Source organism: Oculina patagonica, chromosome 8, assembly GCF_052425735.1.
Source record: "Oculina patagonica isolate OP01 chromosome 8, crgOcupat, whole genome shotgun sequence".
Lineage (NCBI taxonomy): Eukaryota > Metazoa > Cnidaria > Anthozoa > Scleractinia > Oculinidae > Oculina > Oculina patagonica.
Window position 1 is genome coordinate 2,227,796 of NC_135765.1, and position 26,479 is coordinate 2,254,274.

Here is a 26,479-nt window from a genome sequence, read left to right on the forward strand (position 1 = left end):
GTCGTTGTTTTGTGTCCTTGGGCAAGTCACGTTACTCAGGCTGACACTGAGAAATTTGAACGGGGTCCTGAACATGCGATAGACTAGCACCCCCTCTAAGGTTAGTAGCAATACTCTAAGCTGATTCAAGCTACGAAAACGGGAGTTAAGGCTGGCCTCTTGAGCGACAAGCCTCAAAAAAATTTTCACCATATTCGTGCTGAAAAAAAAAAGAGAATTATCACTTTATCTTTGTTTTATTCATCAGTTTCTACACATATGACTGGGATACAGGCGCACTGGTGTCTGTCAGTGTGGGCAAACAAACAACCCATTATACTTACAACTCTGACGGCGACCTTACAAGTATTGTCTACCCCACTTCAACTACCGTCAGATACTCCTGGAACCGACATGGACTCCTGGGTAACATAACAGGTTTTAACCAGGATAACAAGTTAATACAGGGAGCGTACTTCTCGTACGACTGGAATGGTAAGGTTACTATGTCCAGATTTCCTCAAGGCGACTCGGCCGTGCTCGTGTTTAATGAAGAAGCGAGCATGATGGATATAGTCGGCGGTGGTTTTAGTGATGTACGATTCGAAAGTGTTCAAAATGATGACCAGGTTGTGCGAATCATAAAGCAAGGAGACCAGGTATTGAGATTCCTGTAACGTATTTAGTTAGCATGGTGCGATCGTCCGGGTGTTTGAGAGTAATTCTGAAAGAACAGTTTTGACAACTGACGTTTCGACAACCTGAGCGAAAGTCATCTTATAGTCAAGTCAGTCGATGTTGTTTTCAGTCTGGTCTGCTGATTTAGTAAAGCTGCACGATTGGGAAGTTCATTGTTACTGGCTTTAAGGCTAGTGTAAAGTTTGTCCACAGTGGTGTCCGCATAGACGGATTGAAACTGATCAATTACTCCTCAAAACTTCACAGTTGCCCTCGAAGCTTTGCTTCTTGGCGAAATTTTCATTTCGGACAATATTTCAGCCTCGGGTATTATCTTCCAAAACACCAGCTGCCTGGAGGGGTTTATTTATTAACTATACATTTCCCAATTTCATGTTAAGGATAATAACCAGTGGATGATTTGTAAGATGTTTATTTCGTGCATTTTCCAGGTTTTGATGAACAGAACGTTCAACGAAAAGACGAATATCATGTCTGTAGTTGACGCCAACGACCACGAAACAGAGTTCCTCTTGCGAAAAGATGGAGAGGTCCTAAACACAACAGATCCAGATGGCTACGTTTATCAGAATATTTATGATGACAAAGACAAACTGATCAAGTTTAAATACCCGGATGGCAAGACCGAACTCACTGACTATGACAGCTTCGGGAGACTGGTGCAGTTCACTGGTAGATCTGGGAAGGAAGTAAAGTTCGAGTACGATGAGAATGACAGAATTGTAAGTTTGTGATAGTTTTTTTTAGTCGAATCCATCAAAAACAAACAAAACCTGAAATAACCGTTTTCTAAGACAGAAAAGTGCCAAAGATTTTATAAAAAACTAAAAAAGAAAAGTTGCAGGCAGACAAAGAATTGGAAGGATCGAGACGGATTGTGCCAGACGAATTTGAAAAGACTAGGCTAAACATTTCAAAATGCAAAAACCGGGACCAATCATATGCATGTATCTCCTTTAAGATAAAATAAGTAAAAACGCGTGAAATATATTTTTTAATTTTAATGAAGAGGGCGGTAGTATTAGAATTTATTCCTATTCAGTCTTTTCAAACAATTATGAGTAGAAGTATTTTTATTTCGTACCCGGTGATAACAGCATCAACAATGAACCTAAGTATAATGTAAGTTCATTTTGTAATCGACACTGTCATGGCAGCGACATCGTAGGTACGTAAACTTCCTATTCGATCTGGTCTCGACTTGCAAATCTCCTTAGTACTTTTTCTTATCATCAAGAGATCTCGATAATAAGTACTTCTTTTTAGCAGATGATAAGCTTATCTTTAGTTTTTGTCATTTTCCTAGGTCAAAAAAGATGTTGATGATCTTGGCTCTTCGTATTTCCTTCATGATGACAACGGAAACATCATTCAAGCAACGAACGATATCGGAAAAATTAACATTGCTTTTGACAAAGAAAACAGACCATCCAGCGTCACTTATCCAAATGGTCAGCGGATCACTTACAAATTCAATGATTTCCAAAGGCGCGTGGCACTAAACGTCACTGGGCTAAGCCTGGCTTACAAGTATGACCGGTTTTACCGGTTATCGGAAGTCGTACGTATAGACCCGAGTGGCAGAGGTGACGTCCTATTGAAATTAGAATACAATTCACAAGGGTTGGTATCTAAACGTGTTCTTGGAAATGGAGCTTATTCTGAATACGTTTTAGATCCAGTTAACTTCAAACTGTTGCGAATGGTGAATTATTTTCCGAATGGAAGCATTTCTTCTTATTTTGAGTATAATTATGATAAGAAAGGGCGTATCATTCAACGAAATACAACATCAGGGAACTGGCATTACAAATACGATGCAGCTTCGCAGCTGATAGAATCAACGGATCCACAAGGAAATGTTGTTCGTTACGCCTACGACAAAAGAAAAAACAGAGTTTTTGTATCACAAGAGCCTGGTAACAAGACGCTGTACGCTGCAAACGAAGTTAACCAGTACACCACGGCAGGAGATTACGATATTAAATATGACATGAATGGAAACATGGAGGAGAAGTCAAACAGAGATGTACGGAATGATAGTGTCAAATTCAAGTTCAGTGCCGAGGATTTCTTGGTGCAGGCCGAAACTCCGAACAAAAGGTAAGGATGTGACGTCATGGCTGAATTATTTCGTAAATCGATCCTTTCTGTTTAATTTTATTACGAGAGATATCCTTTGATGAAGATGTCCGGCTGCATGCAGCTGCAAAGCTCAAAGTCTTGTGATCAAGCGGTCCGGCTTGAAGCCCAGGCCGTGGTCACTGCGTTGTGATCTTGGGCAAGATACTTAACTCTCGCAGTGCATGGGTATAAATAAAAACAGAGATGTTGCGGGATGCAAGTCAGTACTACGTTGTTAGTATGCTTTCAGGAGGTGTAGGCCCTTTGTGCAACAAAAATCCGACTTTAAGGGCCGGTACCTAGGACTGAAAAAGGCTTTAAATTTACCTTTAGATATATATGCGACAAAACTTTCTCTTGCTCTGTCTAGTAGCATGCAAAACAACATACTTTAAGTTACATGGGTAGCACACTTATATATATAGTACACGAGATTACACACTGAGCGCTTTCGTACCGAGTTTTCTTTAGTTATTGTTTTCTTTTGTAGATGTAACTTTGTATACGATAGCTTGGAAAACTTGTATAAGAAGACATGCGGTCAAACAGAGGTTCAGTTCATAATCGATCCATTTGGGAATCCAGGTGCGGATATTGTTGGCAAGGTAAGATATTTTAGGAGCGGTTTTTTAGTCGCTATTAAGAACACCAAACCGATTTGGAGATGATATCACCATCATTAGACTAAAACAATGTTAAAAAGTCGATAAACATTCATTGATTTCTTTCCTTTTTACGTCAATGTACTATAGGTCATATTTCAATTTCATATTTTACATTTTAATTTTAGATAAATGCTATTATATCATTATACACTTTCATATAAATAATCAAAATAATAATAAATTAGTAAGGGAACCTCTACATAGGTCAAACCTTGAGGTCCTTTTCAAACATATTATGATCATTACATATTTGAAAAAGTATTATTAAATAAATGCAAAAACTAATCGGAATTTACAGGAAAGAAAAACACGAAACACATTAGTCGAGAGCAAAGGCTGGAAAACGAGTTTGCCGAATCAATCGAACATAAACGAACAAAATCCATCTGATCATTATTACCATGCACAAAGTCTTTTAGCGTTAGTTCTGTTATTGTCTTACTTATATTTAGACAATATTTGTTCCTCCGGCAGATTTCTGGTGGAAATGTAACACACTTTGTCCACTGTGAAGATCTTGGATTGGTTGCTTTGATTGACGTTAATGGAGATTTGTATTATTACGAGTTTGACGGTCTAGGGTAAGAGTTTATAAGAGGCTTGTTATACGACTAAGGTAGTCAGAAGTTCACTAACTAATAAAAATTAACCACAGATTGTTCCATTGCTGGTCTAATATTTTCTAAGTATTGGACCGGGGTATTGTCTCAAATTATTCTTAAGATTCTAATGGCTTAAAATAAATGAAAAAAAAAAAAAAACTCGACTACCTTTAAAAACCCTATTGTAAATTTTATTACAGTGGAATCCCGATAACTCGAAGTTTCAAAGGAAATCAAAAAGGTTCGAATAAAAGGGGAAGAAAATGACCTGGAGGGGAATCGAAAAGGTTCGAGTTAAGCCCTTACTGGCCAAACGATAACGCAAATGGACGCAAGTAGTCGCAAGTTGAACTTGCGTACAGACTTGCGTTGGGTGGCCAAACGGACACGCAAGTTTAGTTGCACGCAAAAAGTCATTTATACTGTTACGAGGTGCAATCAAGTTTTTGAAGTAAACTGCAAAAAATGCCTTGACTTACGATAGGTAGCCAAACGGTGGAAATGCAAATTTGATCTCGACCAAAGTGAACCAAGTGTAGGCAAGTCAACACAAGTGTACGCAAGTCCTGGCCAAACGGAGACGCAAGTAGACGCAAGTTTTCAACTTGCGTCTACTTGCGCTATCGTTTGGTCAGGGCTTTAGCAGGAGGTTCGAATTACTGAGGGTTGGAGATATAACTAACGTAGTTTATAAAACAAAGTAAGGGAATTCCTTCCCAGCCAAAACACACAGTGAGTGTAGTGGTGTGTAAATTAACCTTATATAAACCATGTAAAGTATTGCAAATTTTGCCTGTTAGGTGCCAATGTTGTATTATCTTTACTCTGCAGGTCTGTCGTAGGAGTACTGGGTCCCAGTGGTGATCGCGTCAATCGCTACAGTTATGACCCTTTTGGCAGAATGGTGGAATTTGATGAACATTTGCCACAGGACTTCACGTTTATTGGTCAATGGGGAGTGACTGCTGACCGTGAACTAAAGGATATCTACTGGATGAGATCCAGACACTATGATGCACAGCTTGGAAGATTTCTTAGCATTGATCCCCTTGGTAAAAGCACACTCACGTTCTCTTGTCAATCCTTTTCACTCTTGAGAGTGCCAAAACTAAAAGTTTTAAACATTTATTTCGTTTAATGTTCAAAAACAAAAAGTACTATAAGAAAGTAATGCTCAATAACTTCAGTGCATTTGAAGGATCACACACTTGGGTTTAGTTCACATATTGAAAGTTAGCCATAGAGTCATCCTCCTTAAGTACCCAAAATAAATACTGCCACTTTTTCATTTTGACTAAGAGGCCACATGAAGGAACTGCTCAAAAGCTTCCATTTCAATGCTCACACACTAGGGTTTCATCCACAGACTTAAAGTAAGAATCTGCCCAATAAACTCGAAGAGCACTTCATCCCTTTAAGTGGCGGTTTTCATCAAAGTTATACAAACTGTTTGGTTGCTTCAATAACAGAAAAATAATGTGTTATAGAGCAGGAAAAAAGAAATGTTTTGTCCAAATATTAGTTTTAAAGTGTTTTTCATAACCGAGTTATTGTAAAAATAGTTTTTGGGTTAGGGTCTAAAAAAACTAAAAGGTTAAAAAGATGTAGTACAATAATAACAGTAAAATAGTAGTAAAAATAACATAAAAATTCCCCTTTTTGTGGAATAAAACTATCTTGTTTAAATTTTAACGAGGTTTGAAAATTGATGGCATGAAACCCCTTTTTGTGACATTTTAAACACGTTCATCCGGGACATCACAAATTTATAAATGCTTTATTTCTGAAACTAAGCACTGAATCGACACCAAAATAATTGGCATAGAGACTGGATTTTAATACCTAGAATATGTGAAGAGAATCGCTTTGCAGGACTAACATTTTAGATTTTAGAATTTTGATTACGTCAGATAAAAACCACCAATTGTAAATTACCAATTCTATGAGCAGTTTCACTGATGCTTTTCCCGTTTTTGATCAGTGTTACTTATAAGTTAGAGTTGTTTACCTCTCCCAAATTTATTTCGAATAGAAGGGCACTGGAGACGAATTAGATGCAAATTCGTAACAAATAAAGTCAACTCCATGACCTGAAGTTAACAGATTGAACAAATTCCAAAAGTCATAAAAAACTTATAAGTTGTAAACACCGAAGGAGAAACGGAAGCATTGTCAGTGACAAGAGACTGTTTACCTTTATTTCCTTTGTTTTCAGGTTTTTCAGGGAAAAGTATCAATCTTTACTCGTACGCTGCCAACAATCCCGTGATGCTTAAGGACCCGCGAGGGCGTTGTCTTTCCTTTGCTACTGTGGCCGGGGGTCCCCTGGGGGCTGTCTTTAACGCAATGACGAATGTTGGTGCTTACGTTACCGCTCAGAGAATAAATAATCAGAAAGTTTCCATTGGAGGTACGTATTCTAAGCAAAATACAAAATCCCCACATCCTTCCCTTGTTAACAGCATCTTATTTTCCCCAAAAATAACTATTTAAATTCACGTGTACACGTGCGTGGGTTGTTAGAAGAAAGGAACTAATGACGATGGAGAAAAATATTGATGTATGATCAAATTCTGATGAAAAATAGTATCAAGAATAATGAAGGTCGCATCGCAACCCTTCGGCGTTTGCCAATAACACTTACCGAGCCCTTGAAGATAACTCTAAAGATTTTCCCTTGTTGCTATACGATACATTATTGCAAAAAATTGTTAGGAGAGTACAGGTAACTTATATTCAATTGTGACAAAATCAATTTAGTTTGTGCACTTTAGTTTTAGAGACTTCGTTCGTTTGATTATATTTTGTCTTTTATTTATCGCTTTCTGCTAACGAATTTTGTTATTGTCGCAACTTCGTAATCGACCTTACTAGTGATGTGATAATCACTGAAGTTATACGACCAGGTCTTTCAGTGCAGTACGGTGCATAATAAACGTGGTAATTAACAATTATCCTGCGAAATCGCGCGGAATATTGCCTGATACTTAGCCGACGAGGCCGTAGGCCGAGTTGTCTAAAATCGGACGATATGCCGCAAGATTGAGCAGAATAATTGTTTTGCTATTCAACAAATTGTCAATAATAATAATAATAATAATATCTTTTATTTAGACACGATAAATTTAAGATAGCTGATGTGGTCGTGTTTAATGAAACACATTGTGCAGAAAGAAAAACTGTAATTATGCAGCGCTTTGCAAGAATTCGGACGAATCTTCGCAACCTACGTATATCGCAGAATATCTGTTATGTACAGATGACAGATAACGTTAACATTTTGACCATATATGGGCAGCGCGCGCAGTTGTTGAATAATATGGTAGCCTGCGAAGGAAGGGGTTTTTTAGCCTGTTGTTTATGCCGCTGGAAAAAAATGATTTCTATCAGGTCAAGAACACTACACAATAACCCTGGCCAGTGATCACTGAAACCTCGACTACGTGAGCTAGAGTCCAGCTAGCTGACCATTTAGTCACTGCGTCATCAACAATCTTTCGCGGATGTTCATTTATTTTGTGTTAATATGTAGGGCTGTACTTTTATTTTAAGCTAACAAAATTGTTATATGTATTGTTTATTTATCTTTAGGAGTTATATCAAGCGCAATAACCGGTGCTGTCTCGTCTTATTTTAAAAAGTACAGTAAGTATTCTTCAAAAAAGTAGCTAGTTGCTCGAACCGAAAATGTGTTTTTCTTCCACCGCAATTTTCATCCTAGTTATGTATAACAACATGCTGCGAGTAAAATTGCCATTAAATTTGTGTTTAACTATAAGTTTACTTAACAAAATCGTAAGCGACGTCTTGGACAACTAAAAAAACTAGCAATGGTATATTTCAATTCCTGCGTTTTGATTGGCTAACAGGCAATGGTATATGAGCTGATATACCATTCACCACAAGTATGCTAGCCGATACGATCAACGAAAACAGCTGGCGAGCTCAAATATTGCAATTCTTTGGGCGTTTTTAATAAAGCAATTATTCCACTCGCGCTTGTTGGTAATGAGATCGTTATAGCCAACTCGGCGCTACGCGCCTCGTTGATTATCTACCATCTCATATCCAACGCGCGCTCGTGAAATAATTGTTAAATATACCACGAGAAAACGTTGCGTAACTATTTTATACCATGCCATAGAAAATACGTTAACTAAATTTCGCTGGACAACAAAATCCCAGTGCAGGATGGGTAGGCTGGGTTAAACACCGTCCGAATATTCAACGGCTTTTCTTATTTATTCTGATTTGCTGTATTCTCTATGGCATAGTACAAATGGGAGTTTGGTTATTGACTACTCAATTGTCTCACAGTTAGTTGGGATACAATTTGTTTTTCCGTCAATAACCTGTATTTGTAATGGTGTTTACCTTTAGAAATTGTGGTCGGGTTTGCCGTTAACGCCGGAGGCTCTATAATACGTCAAGGGATTGATAATGGTCGCGTTGACTGGGGAGAGGTATTGGACGATGCAGGCAAAGGAGCACTTTCCTCATTCGGCGGTGACTCAGGTAAACTGGGTAATTATGCACGTCATTCTGAAGGCTAAAATAAAAATTTAAACCTTTTTATCCCTTGTTCATGTGTGTTTTAACGGTAATAATCTTTTTTCTTTTCAAAACTAATATTTGCTCTTTAATGACACTTCAGTCCCTTTTTTCCATGTAACGTCTTTTGTGAAAAACATTTGAAATAAAATGTAATTAAAATAAACTTTCTTTTTATGTTATTATTTCCAGGAGGATGTAAACAGTTGATGAAGGACCTTATGGCTGATTTTAGTGACAAGACCATGAAAAACCTTATTGTGTCACCATTATATAACGCGGCAAAGGAAATCATCAGTTTTACCATCAGTTGGGTGCAATCCTGGGATCCGGTGAGATGTTTAAATTACATAAATTCGTCTTACTCTTTGTTGTACATTCATTTCGATGGTAGGTCTTTTTGATGTTTTCGTTGATAGTTTTATAAAGTGTTTGTATAAATTTCCACAATTCATAATTTTCGATATCTATGGATGATGGATTAATACTTAACCAATCGGCCACATTTTTCTATGGTCTTCACTCTTATAGACCAGAGAAATGGTAAAGGCGAAGTCTGAGTTCGAGCCTAGTAGCTCGAACCAGGCGGGGTTTATCCCGGTTTCCGTAGCATGAAGCAACTAGGAGTACCCATTTATACACCTGGGTGGAGAGAGGCACTATGAGAGTAATGTGTTTTGCCCAAGAATACAACGCAGTGTCCCGACCAGGGCTCGAACCCGGAGTCCATGAAGCACACTATCCATTAGGCCACCGCGCCTCCCATAGACAAGAGAAATGGCGTCATAAAATGTTTAAAAAGTTTTAGACATGTATTTCACATTGGATTTCCTTACAAACACTTTATAAAACCATCAACAAAAACTTCAAACTCTGAGAACGTTTTTTTTTTTCAATTGACGCCGACGAATGTGTAGGAAACTTCGTCCTAAATGTCCCATGAACACTACTGTTCTCAATTCTAATAATTTGCAATACTTAAAACTAGAAAAGGGAAGTTCCGGAATCCCTTGAACCCTCTCCTGTGGATGTCCCTGTATTCATATTGGATAACTGATCTGAAGATAAGAGCCACACCTGAAAGTTACAATGTAGGTTAAAAAGAAACAAACAAACAGACAAAAAAGGCAAAACAGACGTCATGTTTACTGACTCGGCTTGACGTCCGCTTAAAGTTGACTCGTGCTACGATAAATATGGAGGGCGTAGTCGATTTACTTCAGTTTTCTATGTGTTTATGTATCCCAATAGCCTGCAAACCTTCGTCTCTCCAATCGCTCCTGGCCACTTTGGCGTGGGAGCGATGAGAGGTGGCTGTTTTGTTACAGGCTAATATCTCAACGCCGCAGACTTCTACAAGTTCTAACAGACGAATGTACAAAAAGTACGCCAGTATTGGCAATTTAGACGATCTTCTTTTTTTATTTTTATAGAATGACATGATTGGTCCTCCGGGATACGGAGACGCGCGCTTCATTTCAATGAAGACGCCGCTGAACTATAAGATCAGGTTTGAGAACGATCCTAATGCCACAGCTCCTGCGCAACACGTGATCATTTTGCACACACTGGATCAAGACTTGGACATTCGAACATTTAGAATCACAGGATTTGGGTTTGGCAGCTTTAATAAAAAGCTGACAAATTCAAGAGCTTCTCTTCAGGTAAGCAAAATTTCGAAAACTAGTGGAATGAAGCCGCTACAGCATTGGAAAATAAGTTGGATTTCCTATTAACCTTGGCTTCCTGGTTTTCTATTTTATTTGAGTGAAAAACCCAAAGCAATCACCAATGGTATGCAATTGCGACAAATTCAAGCAATACGTACCAATGCATGTGAACTTGAAGTCAATACATACAAAGGTTATCGGAAAAAAGGACAAATGTGCACGCGACAAGACCAGAAAGTGGTCTGGATATTTACTTGAATTTTGCATATTGGCCTAGAGGAAATGTACAAGTTTGTATTTTTGCACGTGAAGATTTTGTTTTTCCTCTTAGGAGGCCTTTTTCGATAGCTTTACTTTTACTGTCGCAATTTGGCGTGGTTAAAAATACTTTGTTTCCACATGTCTGAAGAGAAAGAAAACGGGCAAGTTTGCGATTAATATTGTCATGTCGCCATCTCATTAGTATTCAGCAAGTGCAGTAGCTCTCTACTTCTACCCATACTAGCTTTCGGTCTTGTCGCGTGCACTTTTGTGCATTTTTCCGACAACCTTTCTCGAATTAGCCGTATTTTACCGGCACCAAGCGCGGGAAACTAACCCGCCTGACCAATGAGCCGTGTGATTTTGGTTTTGCATCTGATTGGTTGAATAGGTGGCAAGAGTTTAAAAAGAAGCCTTTTCCGTTAAACACGTCTTTCTTCGTTTTGTTAGCTGGCACTTTCTAAAAGAAAATATACAACTTACACGATTGTCCTTTGGCTTATTTAAGATTCGTTTATTTGTTAGGAAACAATCGACCTCGTGTCGGAGAAGAACATTTACCTTCGAGTGCTAGCTGGGATAGATATCATGAATCGTGAAGCACGCTGGGAATTTCAAAGCCTTGATCCTCAGACAGGTATCACGTGCTGTGGATTTAAACACACTGCATGAGAGCCAATCATAGCAGTTGTAAAAATTTCATTTTATATGGAGAAAACGAGTATTTTTTTCCGACGGAATTCCTTGACTACATAGAAAGCTTAGTTTACGGCAGTGGAATATTAACCAATTCAAGAACTTCTAATAAATCTTTTTAGTGACTTTTTAGTGATCCATTTTTATAGTATTCTGTATTACGAGAAGTTTAGATTTCATAGTTCTTATTTTTTTGTAATATTGTAAATAATAATCTTTTATATATTTTAATAATTCTTTGTAAATTTAGTTTATTTGGAAGACGAAGAGCCACTCGTGGAAGCTCTTCCAATAAAGCCGTTTTATTATTATTATTATTATTATTATTATTATTATTATTATTAATCTATGTACAAGCCTCCGTTGTAACACAGAGAGGTTGGTATCAACCACTGAATTGTAAATTAAATTGGTCAATACGACGCAAACTAAAAGCTCAAAATTTTTTAAACAGACTGAGCAGTATTTTCAAACGGTACTGCTCATTATAAAAGTTCTGCAAAATAAAATTTGAGAAAGTAATACCTCCGTGGTACCTCTCCCATTTTTTTTCTTGTAACAGGTGAGGCTCCTGATAATCCACTGACAGGCTTCCTTCCACCGAACAATGGGACGACAGGTCAAGGATATGTGACTTTCACTGTAAGCCTGAAGAAGAACTTGCCATCTTTAGCAAGGATTGATGCAAAGGCCAGCATCTATTTCGACAAGAACGAACCGATCGACACTCCTCCAATCTTTAACACGGTACAGAGTTATAAGAATAAAAAAACTGTAGAGCTATGAAAACAACGTCTGGGGTATGAAAAGGGGTACTCGATAACATAAAATTAAACCACGAAATAAAAGAGCGAAAAAGTAATCAGTAATGAAAGTGGTAATGGGGAGGAGTAGTGTGTGGCCTTTTGTTATTTCTATTATTATTATTATGCAATCAAAGCTAGAATACCTTTAAGCATAAACCACGAAATCTAAATACTAAATACCTACAGTGGAGGCGAGAGAAATCATCTCACAAAATTCTCCTCTCTGAACGAACACGAAAGTACCGAGTACCACTCCTTAGTTAAGCCAATGTAAATTGCTCATCCTCTTTTCAGTTGGGATTCTTATAATTTTGCATTCAGACCGTGAATTCGACGCTGACTGGAAAAAGTAACCAATTTTTTTACACCGAAAATATTATACGTACATTACAGTCTAGTTTTTTAGTATATCACACGTTTATTTTCCAATGATATTTATATCCAGATTGACAGTTCAAGCCCTTCCTCAAATATATCTGTTGTAAGTGACGTCATGAAGGTTGGAAAACTGGCGGTGGATATCGATTCACGAGACGAGGGGTCTGGGGTCCAGTCTGTTGACATATTTTACCAAATCTCAGAGGGTTATGGTAAGTCGTCCGTGATTGCTAATTTAAACTGTTAAATTTGTTACACGTCTTTAGTTTTCGTATTTTTCAGGCAAAGATTCAAGTTTTTGACTTGCCTGACATAACCTGCCTCTGTTGTGCGTTGAGATTAATGCCTGTACACTGGCCAGTAACTCAACAAAAATTAAATTCTCCTTCACAAAACAAATCCATATTACTCATTTTGCTCCTACTTTCAGATCCGCTCCGAGAACAATCTCTTCTTCCCTTATTGTCCGGCGTAACAGACGATACAACCTTCCTACCCCTCCCCCCAGGGAAGACGTACACACTTCTGGCTTTGGCTGTTGATCACGTGGGTAACAGGCAGCCAATGGACTTGAATCGAGCGATCACAGTGGACTTTACACTTCCTAAACGTATGTCTTGGTATTAACGTTGTTCAAGAGGGTTAAACCGTTAACTTCTGAAAATCCCCCTTTAATTCCTGTCAGACTAGATCAGACTAGACCCCATCCCTATGTCAAAGTTTTTTTTCAGGGTTTTAAATATCATAGTAGTGGCGTCTACATTCAGACCCAAACAACATTGATTTAATGAAGGGAAGGGAAAAAATAATAAGAAAACAATAAATTAACGCTAGGTTTTAAGTAGATTTTAGTTAGGTTTTAAGTAGATTTGAAATTACATTATTGTTTATAGATTTTAAATTATTAGTATGTTTAAGAGAGCCACGAATTTTAATATTAGTTGAAAAACTATTACGTGTCACCCTCGATAATTTAAGAGTGATTGATTGATTGCCTCGCTCGCTTGCTTGCTTGCTTGATTGATTGATTGATTGATTGCTAATTAATAGCAATCTCTCAACAGTGTTGTCCGAAACGGTAGCTTTAGAACAAATGTTGCTGTCTATAGTTTATATGTGAAAATGTAGAGTAATGCTTAGCCTAGTATTTCTTGCTCACGTTACAGCTTCCTGTAAAAGGCTGAACAACTGCTCCAGCCATGGAAATTGCTCCGTTCTCAATTTCTGTGTCTGTGAAGATGGATTCTATGGGGCTAACTGCTCATTTGGTAAATATTGAACCAGTTTATTAAATCTACTTATCACATTACACATCAAAGAGTAGAATTTTTACCTCTCGGCTGCTGTACATTAAATCCGTTATTTTCCATCGTACACTTTTTTAAAGAATATCATTTAAATGCGGGTGAAACGTATACATTTTAACCTGCAGAAAAAGAAACCAAGTAATGTCCCTCATACGGTGTGTACAAACCCTTAACAAAATAAAGAAAGATGGTACATCTATAGATCTATAATGAAATAAGAAAGATGTAATGATCATCGTATCACTATGAACCTAGTAAATGGCCTTGCTCACGTTCCATTAGTCCCTCCAGAGCACCCACCCAGCGTTTGAGAGGCCATAAGTGTGGGTTTCAATGGGGGACCCCCCGGTGTCGTGATCCCGTTTCACGCACAAATTTTAACCAAATTCACGCGTCAGGTATACTTGAAATAGCAGAATTCACGAATCACATGTCTTTTCCAGCTATTTTCACGCTTCATAGTATAATTGTTGCCCTATTTATACGCGTCACGGACTAGTTTTTGCCCTTTTCACGTGTCACGCATAAACCCTTTGCTACCCTCATAGGTTTCAATCCCGTCGTCTTGATATAATGCACTTTACATCTTCCTCAAAACGTTATAAGTTAAAAACCAACGATCCGAAAATCTGCAGATTCTTGTACATTAATTATTTCACTGCATTGATTTTGATTGTCCCATTATTTCATTTGCAGATTTTCCTTTACGTTTTGACACTCCGGTCATCAACGTAATGTACAGCGACACTTCTGAAGACAAGCCAGCTCAGCTATATCTGTCCGCTTTTATTCCGGGTTTTGACAACAGCAGCTACAATGACAACTTCACCCTGAAACTCTTCATCGATGATGTTCCACATGGATTCACTTTCAATAAAGGAAACCAGACTGGAAATCGTGTCGTGTTGGAACGTGAAGATTTCGGTGATATTTGGATGACGCCTAAAAAGGACTTTTCAGGACTCGTCATGTTGAACATCACAGCGCAAGGCGCAACGCCAAGGGAAACAAAAGTGGCCAGCAACCAAATTGAAATAAAGATCGAAGCCGTTGCGGACATCCCGTCTCTCAATGTCAGTGTACCTTGTTATCACTGGACCAGCAGCAAAAAGATTATACCCGTCTCTTTTGAAAGCCACCTAAATGATCGAGATGGTTCGGAGAATCTGACTTTTATCTTCTCGGGTTTACCGACTGGTTATCGATCAGTTCACGAAAATGTCACGAAGTCTGTGAACGGAAGTAATAATACAGCTCCTCAAAGCTCGACTGGTTGGTTTATTTCATTTAACGGGACGTTGAAACCATTCCTTCTGAGTGTAATCGCCATAGCTGAAGAAAGATCTAATGGAGACAAAGCAAACAAAACCGTTACTGTTGATGTGCTATTTTGTGGTAAGGCTCATGAAATTGGCGTTGTAACAGAAATTATATGTTTTCCGCGCTTGACACTGGTTACATGTTTTCCCGCGCCTGCCACTGCTTTCATGTTCTCCCGCGCTTGACACTGGATACATGTTTTTCCGCGCTTGTCATTGCTTTCATGTTTTCCCGCGCTTGTCTGTGGTTACATGTTTTCCCGCGCTTGTCACTGGTTACATGTCTCCCGCGCTTGTCACTGGTTACATGTCTCCTGCGCTTGCCACTGGTTACATGTTTTCCCGCGCTTGGCACTGGTTACATGTTTTCCCGCGCTTGGCACTGGTTACATGTTTTCCGCGCTTGGCACTGGTTACATGTTTTCCCGCGCTTGTCACTGGTTACATGTCTCCCGCGATTGTCACTGGTTACATGTCTCCTGCGCTTGCCACTGGTTACATGTTTTCCTGCTCTTGTCACTGGTTACACGTCTCCCGCGCTTGTCACTGGTTACGTCTCCCGCGCTTGTCACTGGTTACATGTTTTCCCTAGCTTGGCACTGGTTACGTGTTTTCCCGCTCTTGTCACTGGTTACATGTTTTCCCGCGCTTGGCACTGGTTACGTGTTTTTTTGCTCTTGTCACTGGTTACACGTTTTCCCGCGCTTGGCACTGGTAACATGTTTTTCCGCGCTTGGCACATGTTACATGTTTTCCTGCGCTTGCCACTGGTTACATGTTTCACGCGCTTGCTACTGGTTACATGTTTTCCCGCGCTTGTCACTTGTTACGCGTTTCCCCGCGCTTGCAACTGGTTACATGTTTTTCCGCGCTTGCCACTGGTTACATGTTTTCACGCGCTTGACACTGGCTACGTGTTTCCCGCGCTTGCCGTTGGGTACATAATGCTGCCTCAGGTTCAGATTGGTTTACTGTATGTGGGTTGGCTCTGCAACAAGCTTTGTTGTACCTAGTCAGACATCAATTTAGACTTGTGATGTAGTGGGACAACTATAGATAATTGCTCTTACACAGCCTCTATGAAACATACATAAATATGCACGCTTGCCGAATTCTGAGGTTGAGCTTAATTCCTCTTGCGAATATAGATTTAATGGTAAGCTTTTTCTCTCGTCTTTAGTTACTTGCGAGGCGCTAAATAACTGCTCCGGACATGGAAGATGCAGCAAAGTAAATACTTGCGATTGTGAAAGTGGATTTAAAGGATCCCTGGATTGTTCAACGGGTTTGTTTACCTTTCCTTCTATTTCTTTTCATTCCTCTGCATTTCGATAATTAGAAATGTTACTAGCGTGAAACTAATGTTTTATTTGTTGTGTGTTCTGGATTTAACTAGTTTCCTGTGAAAAGGTGAGCAACTGTTCTGGACATGGAAACTGCACTGGCCCAAACACGTGTGTTTGTCAAAGCGGATTTAAAAGTGTAGGCTGCTCACAAGGTAAAAAGCTTTTTCCTACGGTTGTCAAACCGCGGGGTGGGAGAGATGATCGATACTCCCTATAAAGGACCATACGGGAGGCTCCCCTCGCAAGGCATACCTTCTACGTGCTGGAGATATAGAATTGACAGTGGCTTTTAAGAATGGAAGTATAGGAAAGAGTAGCGAGCAAAATCAATCAAATAGACGCACTTATCGGCTTATTCATCCAAGTCTTTCAAAGGGTTTCTCAGTCCAAAAAGGAATCATGATCCTGTATGTCTACTGTAGGTAAATGAAACGGGTACCATTTTTTAGTGTAAACAAGTTACCCTTACTTTCAAAAATTGTACATATACAAGGGTTAAGGGTTTGGACCTCGGGGCGAAGCCTCCCGGTATAAAACCTTTGTTGACTACCCCCCGGATGATGAAATGTACTTTTAATGGATGACATAACCCAGTTACCAAACGCGCACACTGTCAAATCTATTTTCAATAGATTTGTAAATAGGTTATCGTAAAACAGTTATGTCGCGTGAAAAATGTCAAGGGAAAAAGTTATATATATTTTTGTTATATTTACAATACTTTTACCAATGATACACTCCTTTCGTGTTAATTAATTTACGTTTCAAGGCGAGCTATCTTGACTTATTATTTGTACTAATTGCGTATTTTTTTACAGTTTCTTGCGAGTTAGTGAATCACTGTTCAGGTCGTGGTGTCTGTACTGGACCTAATGTGTGTTCTTGCCATAGCGGATTCAAAGGAAATAACTGCACGGAAGGTATTTACCTCAGGAGAAACGAGATCCTTTTGGTTGTGAACTTGTGTCAAAGACACGTTTAAAGTAAATTCAAAATTTACTGATGCATTAAATGATAACTTCTTCTCTCATCTTAACACAGTCTCTTGTGAAGCGTTAAACGACTGTTCAAATCACGGAAACTGCACCGGACCAAACGAATGCACTTGTGAAAAAGGATTTCGATCTGAAGCAAATTGCTCTAAAGGTACGACAATCATTAGATAGCATACAATACAAACAAGACCCTTAATCGCGCGGCATATAGAGCTGGGTGTGATTTTTAATGAGAGTTTTAAAAGACGTAGATGTTTGCACTAATCTTGTACTATTATAATATCCCTAATTTCGTTCATGGTGCCACTGACTACATAATTTTCATTCATTTTCCGTTGTAGTCTCGTGTGAATCACTGGATTACTGTTCATATAACGGTGACTGTACCGGACCTAATATCTGTTCATGCCACAGTGGATTTAAAGGACTAAACTGTTCAGAAGGTATTTAATGTGTACTTCACTGTACTCTTCTCTCGAATATCTAACCTACGGATGCGAGATGGTCTTTTGTGCCCGGTGTTTCCTAAAACAAACTTATTTACCCTTTTCCAGTTAGATTTGAATAGGTGTAGTACAGCTCGCTCCGACACAAAGGACACAACTAAAATTTGTTTTTGAAAAATGTTCTAGAAAATGCCCTTACTTAATTTCGCATATTTTGTCTATAACTGTACGAATCGGTATTTCCGGCTTAAAGTAGCCTAGTAAACATATCATACATTTACTTGATTACATTAAAACATAAATACTCACTTTATTCCCGTCAATGTATTTAGCACTAAGGTTGATTTTTTTGGGAGGGGGGGAGGGGTGGGAGGTACAGAGACAGAAGACCGAGAACCTTCTCTTCCCCCAGCTAAAACACATTGTGGTGTTTATTGGAGACAAGTAAATATTAAAAATGGAAAATAAACTTGTTCGGAATGGGAGGCTGACCAGATAACTTATGACTACCTTGTTTTAAATTGAGATGGTGGTTGGTATGGACGACTTTAACACATGCATACAGGGCCCCACAGTTCAAGACCACCCCTCTAACCACTAAATCACGGGAACCTCTTAAAGGGTGGGCCAAACGAGGATGAGAGTTGATGAGAGTTCAAACTCTCACTCTCGTTTGGCATGGAGCTCTCATGCACTCTCATCGACTCTCGTGCGCTCTCATCGACTTTGAACGTGCTCAAATTTTTCATAAGAGTGTATGAGAGTTTGATGAACTCTCGTTCGCGTTTGGCCCAAGTTGATGATAGTTGATGAGAGTTGACGAAAACTCTCACGAGAGGCAACTCTCATCAACTCTAATCCTCGTTTGGTCTGGGCTTAAAGTTATAATTATGGATATGTTTCTGTTTATGGCATAGTAAACTGTGAAGCAGTCAAAAACTGTTCAGATCATGGATCCTGCACTGGACCAAATAAATGCACTTGTGAGAAAGGATTTCAAGGAGCAGATTGCTCAAAAGGTATAAAATACTGTTTGATTTATATTGTTCAGTGACGTAGTGTCGAGTAGTGATAACGTTTTCTGTCGCACGTTAAAGCTCTATAGCAGCACAGAGACGGAGGAGCGTTTTGGAACGTGGGGCGCTAGCGGGGCTAAGACTGTCCCAAAAATATATACTCGGCAGGTTTTCATATTTGGAGCATCTTTTTTTCGTTGTATCAACTTTTTGTTTTTTTGAGCATTTTCTAGACAGAAGATTTTCGAAGATTCTCCGATTGTTGTTCGAAGGCCATGCGAACGTTTTCGATCATTTTCGAACTTTTCCAGAGATAAACCAAGTTTTCTGAAGATTTGGCGCCAAAATCAGCCGGAAGTTCACTGCAGGTTAGACTTCTTTCTTGTAAGTCAAAGCTTTCTGAGTAATGTAACGTCCGCGGACATCCTACCAGGCTTTAGAACAGACCATTCAATGATAACGTTAAATATCTCCTTACATACAAATCCAAGAGGCCGAGGTTTCTGGAAACTGAACACGTCACTATTAACTGATACCGATTATATCGATCTGATAAAGATGACTATTCTACAAACACGAAAAGAATATGAAAATGATCCTACAATTAGTGCAGCCCTGCTTTGGGATATGATCAAAATGAAGGTCCGAGAGAAATCCATTATCTTTGCAGCCGGCAAAAAACGCAAAACCGTACATAGAGAACAGATGCTAGAAGAAAAAATTGCGTCACTTGAGAAAGAGCTAGAGCAGCCTTCAATTAATACAACGCACCGAAATAACATCGCGAGCGAGCTTGAATTGTACAAAAAAGAATTAGAAGAAAAAATTTGATTCCGTACCCAAGGGGCAATAATTAGGTGTAAAGCCAAATGGTACAATGAAGGCGAAAAAAATACCAGATACTTTCTGAACCTTGAAAAGAGACACTTTAAACTAAACACGATAAGTCAACTTCAGACTAAAGAAAATGAATTTGTTACCTCCGATACGGACATTCTCAACGAATGCGAAACCTCTACAGATCTCTCTACACATCTCAAGGAAACACAATATCACCAAATAATGACTTTTTTAAATCAGCTAACGACACTATACTGATTGACGATGACTGCACAAGCTGTGAGGGCAAGTTAACAGAAAAAGAATGCCTTGAAGCCCTCAAACACATGGACTCTGACAAAAGCCCGGGAACTGATGGCCTTCCATCCGAGTTTTACAAAACCTTTTGGGATGAGTTATCATCTATCCTGATCGACGCCCTGAACTACGTTACAATACAGGACAACTCTCGATTACTCAGAGACGAGGAATAATTAAACTTATACCAAAGAAAGATTCAGACCTGCATTTCATTAAAAACTGGCGCCCAATTACCCTTCTTAACTGTGATTATAAAATAGCTGCGAAAGCCATCGCAAATCGATTAAAAACTGTCATACCAAAACACATCAACAATGACCAGACCGGCTTCATAAAAGGACGATTTATAGGAGAAAATGTCCGATTGATAGACAATATTATCGAATATGCTTCACAAAAAACATTTCAGGCTTGTTACTTTTTATAGATTTTGAAAAAGCATTCGACTCACTTGAATGGCCTTTTGTCGAACACACGCTCAAGTATTTTGGCTTTGGCTCCTCCGTAATGAACTGGATTCGAACGTTTTACAATAATGCTGAAAGTTGCGTCGAGCAATTTATTTAAACCACAAAGAGGTGTCAGGCAAGGCTGCCCTCTTTCGCCATATCTCTTTATACTATCAGTCGAAGTCTTAGCAAAAGCAATCAGGTCTAATCCAAACATTAAAGGAATCTCTGTCAATAACACAGAAATTAAATTAAGCCAATATGCCGATGACACCACTTTGATTCTCAACGGTACTCGTGAATCTTTGTTCGCTGCTCTTGATCCCATTTGCCACGATGTGACGTACCTCTGCAGCATTTTCCTGCTACTTCTTCATGGGTGTATACTTATGGTGATTTATCTCCCTACTACATGTTGCTTCGACACATCTGATCCCTTTGTGTGTCGGCACTTAAAATATATGGGAGTTCTCCACCCTCCCTCTCTCTGGGTATAGATATAAATGTGTGGTTTATCGTTGTAATGATATGATTTTTTCTGTTCTAGTGGAAGACCAAGACGAAGGTTTCGTGGGATTAAGCAAAGCAGCAGTTGTTGGAATCTCAGTTGGAAGTGTTGTGTTAGGTTTAGTCTTGTGTTTACTTCTGATCTTTTGCTACCGGAAGAGAAAGTCAAGGCGACCTTCCTCGCGCCGTAGACCTCAAAGGAAAAGTAAGCTGAGGGATTTTGTTCTTTGTTTAAACACTTACTTGTAAAAAGTTACCACAACATGAGCTATCCAACTAGGCAAATAGCTTTAAGGGTCATTGAGAACATGAAACAACGCGAGTTGAGATAAGAGTTTGGTCGACAGTTTTGTCATCTCTTATCGACTATATAAAGCAGCGAGCGGTTATACAGGTTTAAAAGTAGACATAAACACTTTTTACTGGGGTATTCGCACCCGCTTAATAAATGTTTTCGCTTAACAGAGATACAAATTAAAGAAAATATAAGAAAAATCAATTTTGGGACCGGACCTTGGCTGCTGCTCGCTTAACAAAAGGGATCCGCTTAAAACATTTAGTCCGTGTTCGCCTTTTAACCGAAGGAACTCAAAATAGTTATGGAAATTTTTCTACTTGTGAATGTTTATATAATCCGATAAAAAGACGGAAATGTTTCTTTTGTTAGGTTATTAATATAAACAAATTTAACAGGTTGCTATTTGCAAGTATATACCTTATTACATGAAATTTTCACGACACGTTAATTTCGCGAATTTTGCGAATCAAAAATAAGCGCGAAATTACAATAAGTGTCGCGAACATATCGTGACGCGAAAATTAAGCTGACTCGCATTATTTCAATAATCAAGAAAGAACGAGTTTAGTACCACTGAAGGAAGGAATTTTCAATGTAAATGGATGCTGTGGTCAATTGATTCAAGAACAATAATTCACGTACAGCCCTACTCTGGGACCTAAAGTCGCCGTAACTTTGGGCGACTTTAGGCGATTTAAGGCGACTTTAGCAAAATTGGCAGAAAAAACATGGCGACTTAAGGCGATTTTAGGCGACTTAAGGCGATTTTAGGCGATTTTGGGCGACTTAAGGCGACTTTAGGTGATCTTAAGCAACTTAAATTACTATATTGTAGAGCAATTTCACCAGCCATATTCCAGGCTTGGACTACTAAAAATATGTATGCATGATTTCACATCAGCCCAATTACACTTCATTGGATTTTTGGTAGCACAAGGACAAAAATGTTTCTTGTATGTGTCAATATTATTTGTGAAAATACACTGTAGATACTTGGGGCATCATGAAAAATTCAAAATTTTATCCCAGTGGACATACCATATAAAATGCAACATAGTGTAAATGGGTCTTCAGTTAAGGCTACAATATAATACACCCGAGACCAAAATAAACTAGCCATCAAGGGTTTATGTTTATAAATTACACTATTTATTATTTTCAATAACTTATTACAAGAATATATTTAAATCAGTCACAATTCTGATAGGTATTGTCTCAATTGACTAGTAATTACAATGGCCATCTTCATATAAATTACTAGTCATGCCAATTGCCAAATAATAAACATTTCTCATTAAATCCAACAGACACTGATTCTCACAATATCCAGTTATAATCTCATCATCATCATCATCAACAGAAACAACAACATGGTCTTGAATAAGAAAACTGAACTGAGTGTAAATAAAATGAAAATAAATTGATATGAAGCTTATAATTAATCTCTTGGGGCTTGTTTTAAAGAAATCGAGGCTAGATTGCAGAATACCCGGCCAATTTTTTGCATCTCGATCATTGAATAAGTAACAAAAGTGCCTATACGGTGTTATGCCTCGCGTTCCGACACATGTAAATGAAGTGGCCGCGTATTCTTAAATCGCTCCAAAATCGATTTTGATATTTAAATTTAAAAATACCTTCAATTTCCGATATCACTCAGTTCACCAATCATCATCAGTTCACAGCAGTTCACCATGCGAGAATCTGACAGGTCTTGTTGATTTCCACAAGCTCAGAATTGTCGTTTTAAAAATAGACATCAGTTGAGAAAAAAACACGACCACTATTATGGACCGTCGTTGAGTTAATATTCAGAAGGGAAAGTTCGTCGTCCCAAAAATTTTTAAAAAAATCTGAAATGTTCTCAGTGCTTTCTCGTCACTTTCTCCGCCATTTTGGATTTTGGTCATTCGCGAAAATCCGCTGTTAACGTGGGCTCGCGGGCATTGGCACCCAGACCCCCACAGTTTAAATCAAATATGGCGACTCACAGAACGTGAAAGAAAACATAATCGATTTCAAGTGGCTACCAGCAAGAAAATATTAGGAAAATAATCCGAATAATGTGCCGTAAGTACAATGTACTTATTTAAGTTCATTTTACATTAAGTTCTCTGTCAAATGAGATGTTGTCTTTGACAAGATTTGACTTCAATTTGCTAGCCTAAGGGTAACTCTAGCCTTCTTGTAAACACATTTTTCACAAAAAGAATAAATGTGCAAGTTCTCGGGTTACCTTACGTTCAGCTCTCCTTGTGAACAAGGCCTGTGAATCTGATTTTTAGCAAATGTTAAAATATTGCTAGAAAATAAACTAGGGCACATGTTGGCCTTTTATATGTGATTGATATGTTGGTCTCTGAATGGAGAGGTCCAGGCTATAGCAATGGCTTGGTTTAGGTTGTGGTTTGTTACTCGAGAGACAAGTTACTTTCACAGTGCCTTTTCTTCACTCAGGAGTTTATGACTAACAACAAACTGTTTGGCCAACCTGAGAAAATGCTCAGTTGACAAGACCTGACAATAATATCCTGTAATGGATTAGCATTGCATCCAGGAGGTGTAGCAATTCTCCTAATCACTTCATGCTACAGAAAAGTGAGTTAAGCTGATTGATGAGCCACTGAAATGCTTTGATGCTCAGGATTGTAGCAGACTTTACTTAGACACAAACCGCATTGGGCCAGAGTCCCATACCTGCTGTAGCTCAAAAAGCAGCTAAGAGTTCTGTTGTTTTTTACTCCCCACTGGATAGGATGCTAGTTCATTACCGGGTTACCAGTACTCCTAGCTTGTAAACAGGCTCCCTGGTGGGGTATAGAATGAAAAAAAGGCAGAGAGACGAGTGCATTTCAGCAAGGTCTTCATACCCAAACCACTCGGCTCACTCTGCAAATGATTGTTTTTCCTCTTTACCCCACCAGGGAGCCTGTTCACGTGCTCCGTCATTCCTTGACCAATAACATTTTATTCAGCCATCTTTCCCAGGAACACAACCCAATTGCCCCAGCCAGGGCACGAACCTAAACTGTTTGACCCAGTCTGAGTCCAGCAGGGTAACCATTAGGCACCACGCTTCTGCCAAACCCATAGCACTGGTGTGGACTTTACCTTTACATAAAAATTATGAAGGTTAATCATTCTAGGACCAACTGAAAGTGTCGAAGCCTTTATATTATTGCATAATTTAAGGCGATTTAAGGCGACTTTAGGCGATTTAAGGCGACTTTAGGCGACTTAAGGCGACTTTGTGCGACTTAAGGCGACTTTAGGTCCCAGAGTAGGCCTACGTACAAGCATGAACTGAGAACTGCTCTGTTGTTCCCGCCGTTGCGTTTTTGTTAATTTTTTCCTTTCATGAAGTCGTTTTATTTAATTCAAGTACATGTTTTAAAATATTACCAAGGAAATGGAAATTGTGTCTTACTCAAAAACGCGAAATTAAAGTGATTCAACATACAAAATTTTCCCCAAATCGCGAAAATTAAATGTCGCGAAATATGCGCACCTCAAAATCGCGAAATAAACGTGTCGCGAAAATTTCATGTAATAAGGTAGCTGTTTCGGGAAAGGTTTACTTACAGAGCAGCAAAAACTTCCGCGAAAATGCCGAAAATACTTATCGAGATTTCAACGCTCTACGTACCAGTGACGTACCCTAAAAACACTTTCAACTACATTAATCGCAATCACACGTCTTCACTAAAGTGTACAGTCGAGACATCGCCAGTTCTTCGCTATTACGGACAGAAGTTGAAGTCCCTGCGAATAACAATTACTGAAAATAACTCCCGCTACTATAGACTTCCTCTCCCCTATTACGGACACCAAATTGTCACCCTGAAGGTGTCCGTAAAGGAAAAAGTTGACTACATTTATTAAACATTACTTAATTGTATCCGAGACTACCTTTCTTGCATTGTTGCGTGCGTTTTACTCTTCTTTTGGATAACTTTTTCACGAAACCGCTGTTCGTAGCATGCACAAGAAGCGTGTGCATGGAAGGTAAATTAAAAACGCTTCAGGACCACGCAATTACGACGTTTAAAAAACAAACGGCTGGGCTTTCTACGAATTGCCTGATATTTTTTCCTTTTTATAGATTCAACAGAGGTTTACAGTAACCCCGCACAAGTTCCAAGTACCGCATGGGTTTTCTCGAATGAGCGAGTTCGACAAGCTGAAGTTTTTCCCCTCCACTCCTACAATAACCCGGCTTACTCAGTGGCTCAGCTGAAACGCCTGAACAGCAGTGATGAGTGAACCAGTTTCCTTATGCGGTGACGATGAGGACGAAGACAAAGTCGAAGAAAAAACAACGATGGCGATGACGAAAAAACACGACTTTGTTCGTGTAACAATTCACTAGCGTTGCGTTTGACTGTTAATAGGGACTTTACGAAACCACGACGGTGTCGACAACGAGAACGTCGCTAAACAAAAGGTTTAATGTGCAGAACAATAACTCTGCACGTGCGTTGTGCATCTTGGTACATTTCTTAAACGTCCTCTTCAAAACAACGACGTGAAATGACCAAATTCTGCGTAGACTAGCCTGCGTAGCTGGCGGGAGTCGAGTGCGAGTGCTTTGCTTGCTTCGAGCGGGCGAAGCCCGCGTGCGTGAGCGGCGCAGCCGCGAGCGAGTGAAATTCAGCTCGACTCCTCCCCAATTCGCTCGCGGCTCGCTCCAAATTCCTCGCGGCTCCGCGGTTCCCTCTCTTTGCCGTTCGCCGGCCCGTCTCAAAGCAAGCACTCGCACTCGAATCCCGCCAGCTACGCAGGCTAGCGTAGACTGGAGAACGTGAACCACGACGGCGAATTTTTCATGTTTCTTGTTTGAATTTAAAACTGCGCATATAATTTAGCTAGAGATTAGTTCGGATACCAATAAACCAACTAACTAAATAAGGATAGTTGCGAAAATCTTGAGTAAAATATAAACTCTTTTTTAGTCGACGTTTTCGTCAGTGTCGCCTTCGTTGTTTCGTAAGGTCCCTAATTAGCTAAAACAACGAACGTGACAGTTTGCGTGGCTTACATGACATGTTTAACTGAAGGAGCTCATAAGTTAGAGAAATCATGCCCCATAGTGCAGTGATCTCATGTGATTGTTGTATATAATTTTATGTAGCCATCAGTGAATTCTTAAAGAGTCATTTACTGATATTTACGGCTTTGGTCATAACAACCTTTAAAACTGTGTGCTTTAGAGATATTTAAAAACG

The 26,479-nt window shown here is 39.1% G+C and overlaps 1 protein-coding gene across 3 annotated transcripts in view; it reads left to right on the forward strand.

Annotated features, from left to right (window-relative positions):
- LOC144662021 (uncharacterized) overlaps positions 1-26,479 on the forward strand; it is a 55,468-nt gene extending 28,989 nt beyond the window's left edge. The window contains exons 25-50 of one of the 3 annotated variants that reach the window (XR_013572382.1): positions 248-638; positions 1,110-1,400; positions 1,985-2,781; positions 3,293-3,407; positions 3,942-4,048; positions 4,901-5,121; positions 6,285-6,479; positions 7,661-7,714; positions 8,450-8,584; positions 8,813-8,952; positions 10,054-10,284; positions 11,077-11,188; positions 11,810-11,994; positions 12,499-12,643; positions 12,862-13,041; positions 13,598-13,699; positions 14,435-15,133; positions 16,238-16,342; positions 16,454-16,555; positions 17,222-17,323; positions 17,445-17,549; positions 17,740-17,841; positions 18,762-18,863; positions 20,997-21,161; positions 25,357-25,637; positions 26,246-26,479. Coding sequence is in view for 1 of the 3 variants with exons in the window: in XM_078522753.1 (XP_078378879.1) it covers positions 248-638; positions 1,110-1,400; positions 1,985-2,781; positions 3,293-3,407; positions 3,942-4,048; positions 4,901-5,121; positions 6,285-6,479; positions 7,661-7,714; positions 8,450-8,584; positions 8,813-8,952; positions 10,054-10,284; positions 11,077-11,188; positions 11,810-11,994; positions 12,499-12,643; positions 12,862-13,041; positions 13,598-13,699; positions 14,435-15,133; positions 16,238-16,342; positions 16,454-16,555; positions 17,222-17,323; positions 17,445-17,549; positions 17,740-17,841; positions 18,762-18,863; positions 20,997-21,161; positions 25,357-25,517 (5,044 nt within the window). In the remaining 2 variants the exon portion in view is untranslated. Of the gene's footprint in view, positions 1-247; positions 639-1,109; positions 1,401-1,984; positions 2,782-3,292; positions 3,408-3,941; positions 4,049-4,900; positions 5,122-6,284; positions 6,480-7,660; positions 7,715-8,449; positions 8,585-8,812; positions 8,953-10,053; positions 10,285-11,076; positions 11,189-11,809; positions 11,995-12,498; positions 12,644-12,861; positions 13,042-13,597; positions 13,700-14,434; positions 15,134-16,237; positions 16,343-16,453; positions 16,556-17,221; positions 17,324-17,444; positions 17,550-17,739; positions 17,842-18,761; positions 18,864-20,996; positions 21,162-25,356; positions 25,801-26,245 lie in introns of those variants that run through there. The other 2 variants (XR_013572383.1, XM_078522753.1) reach the window with 2 other exon arrangements.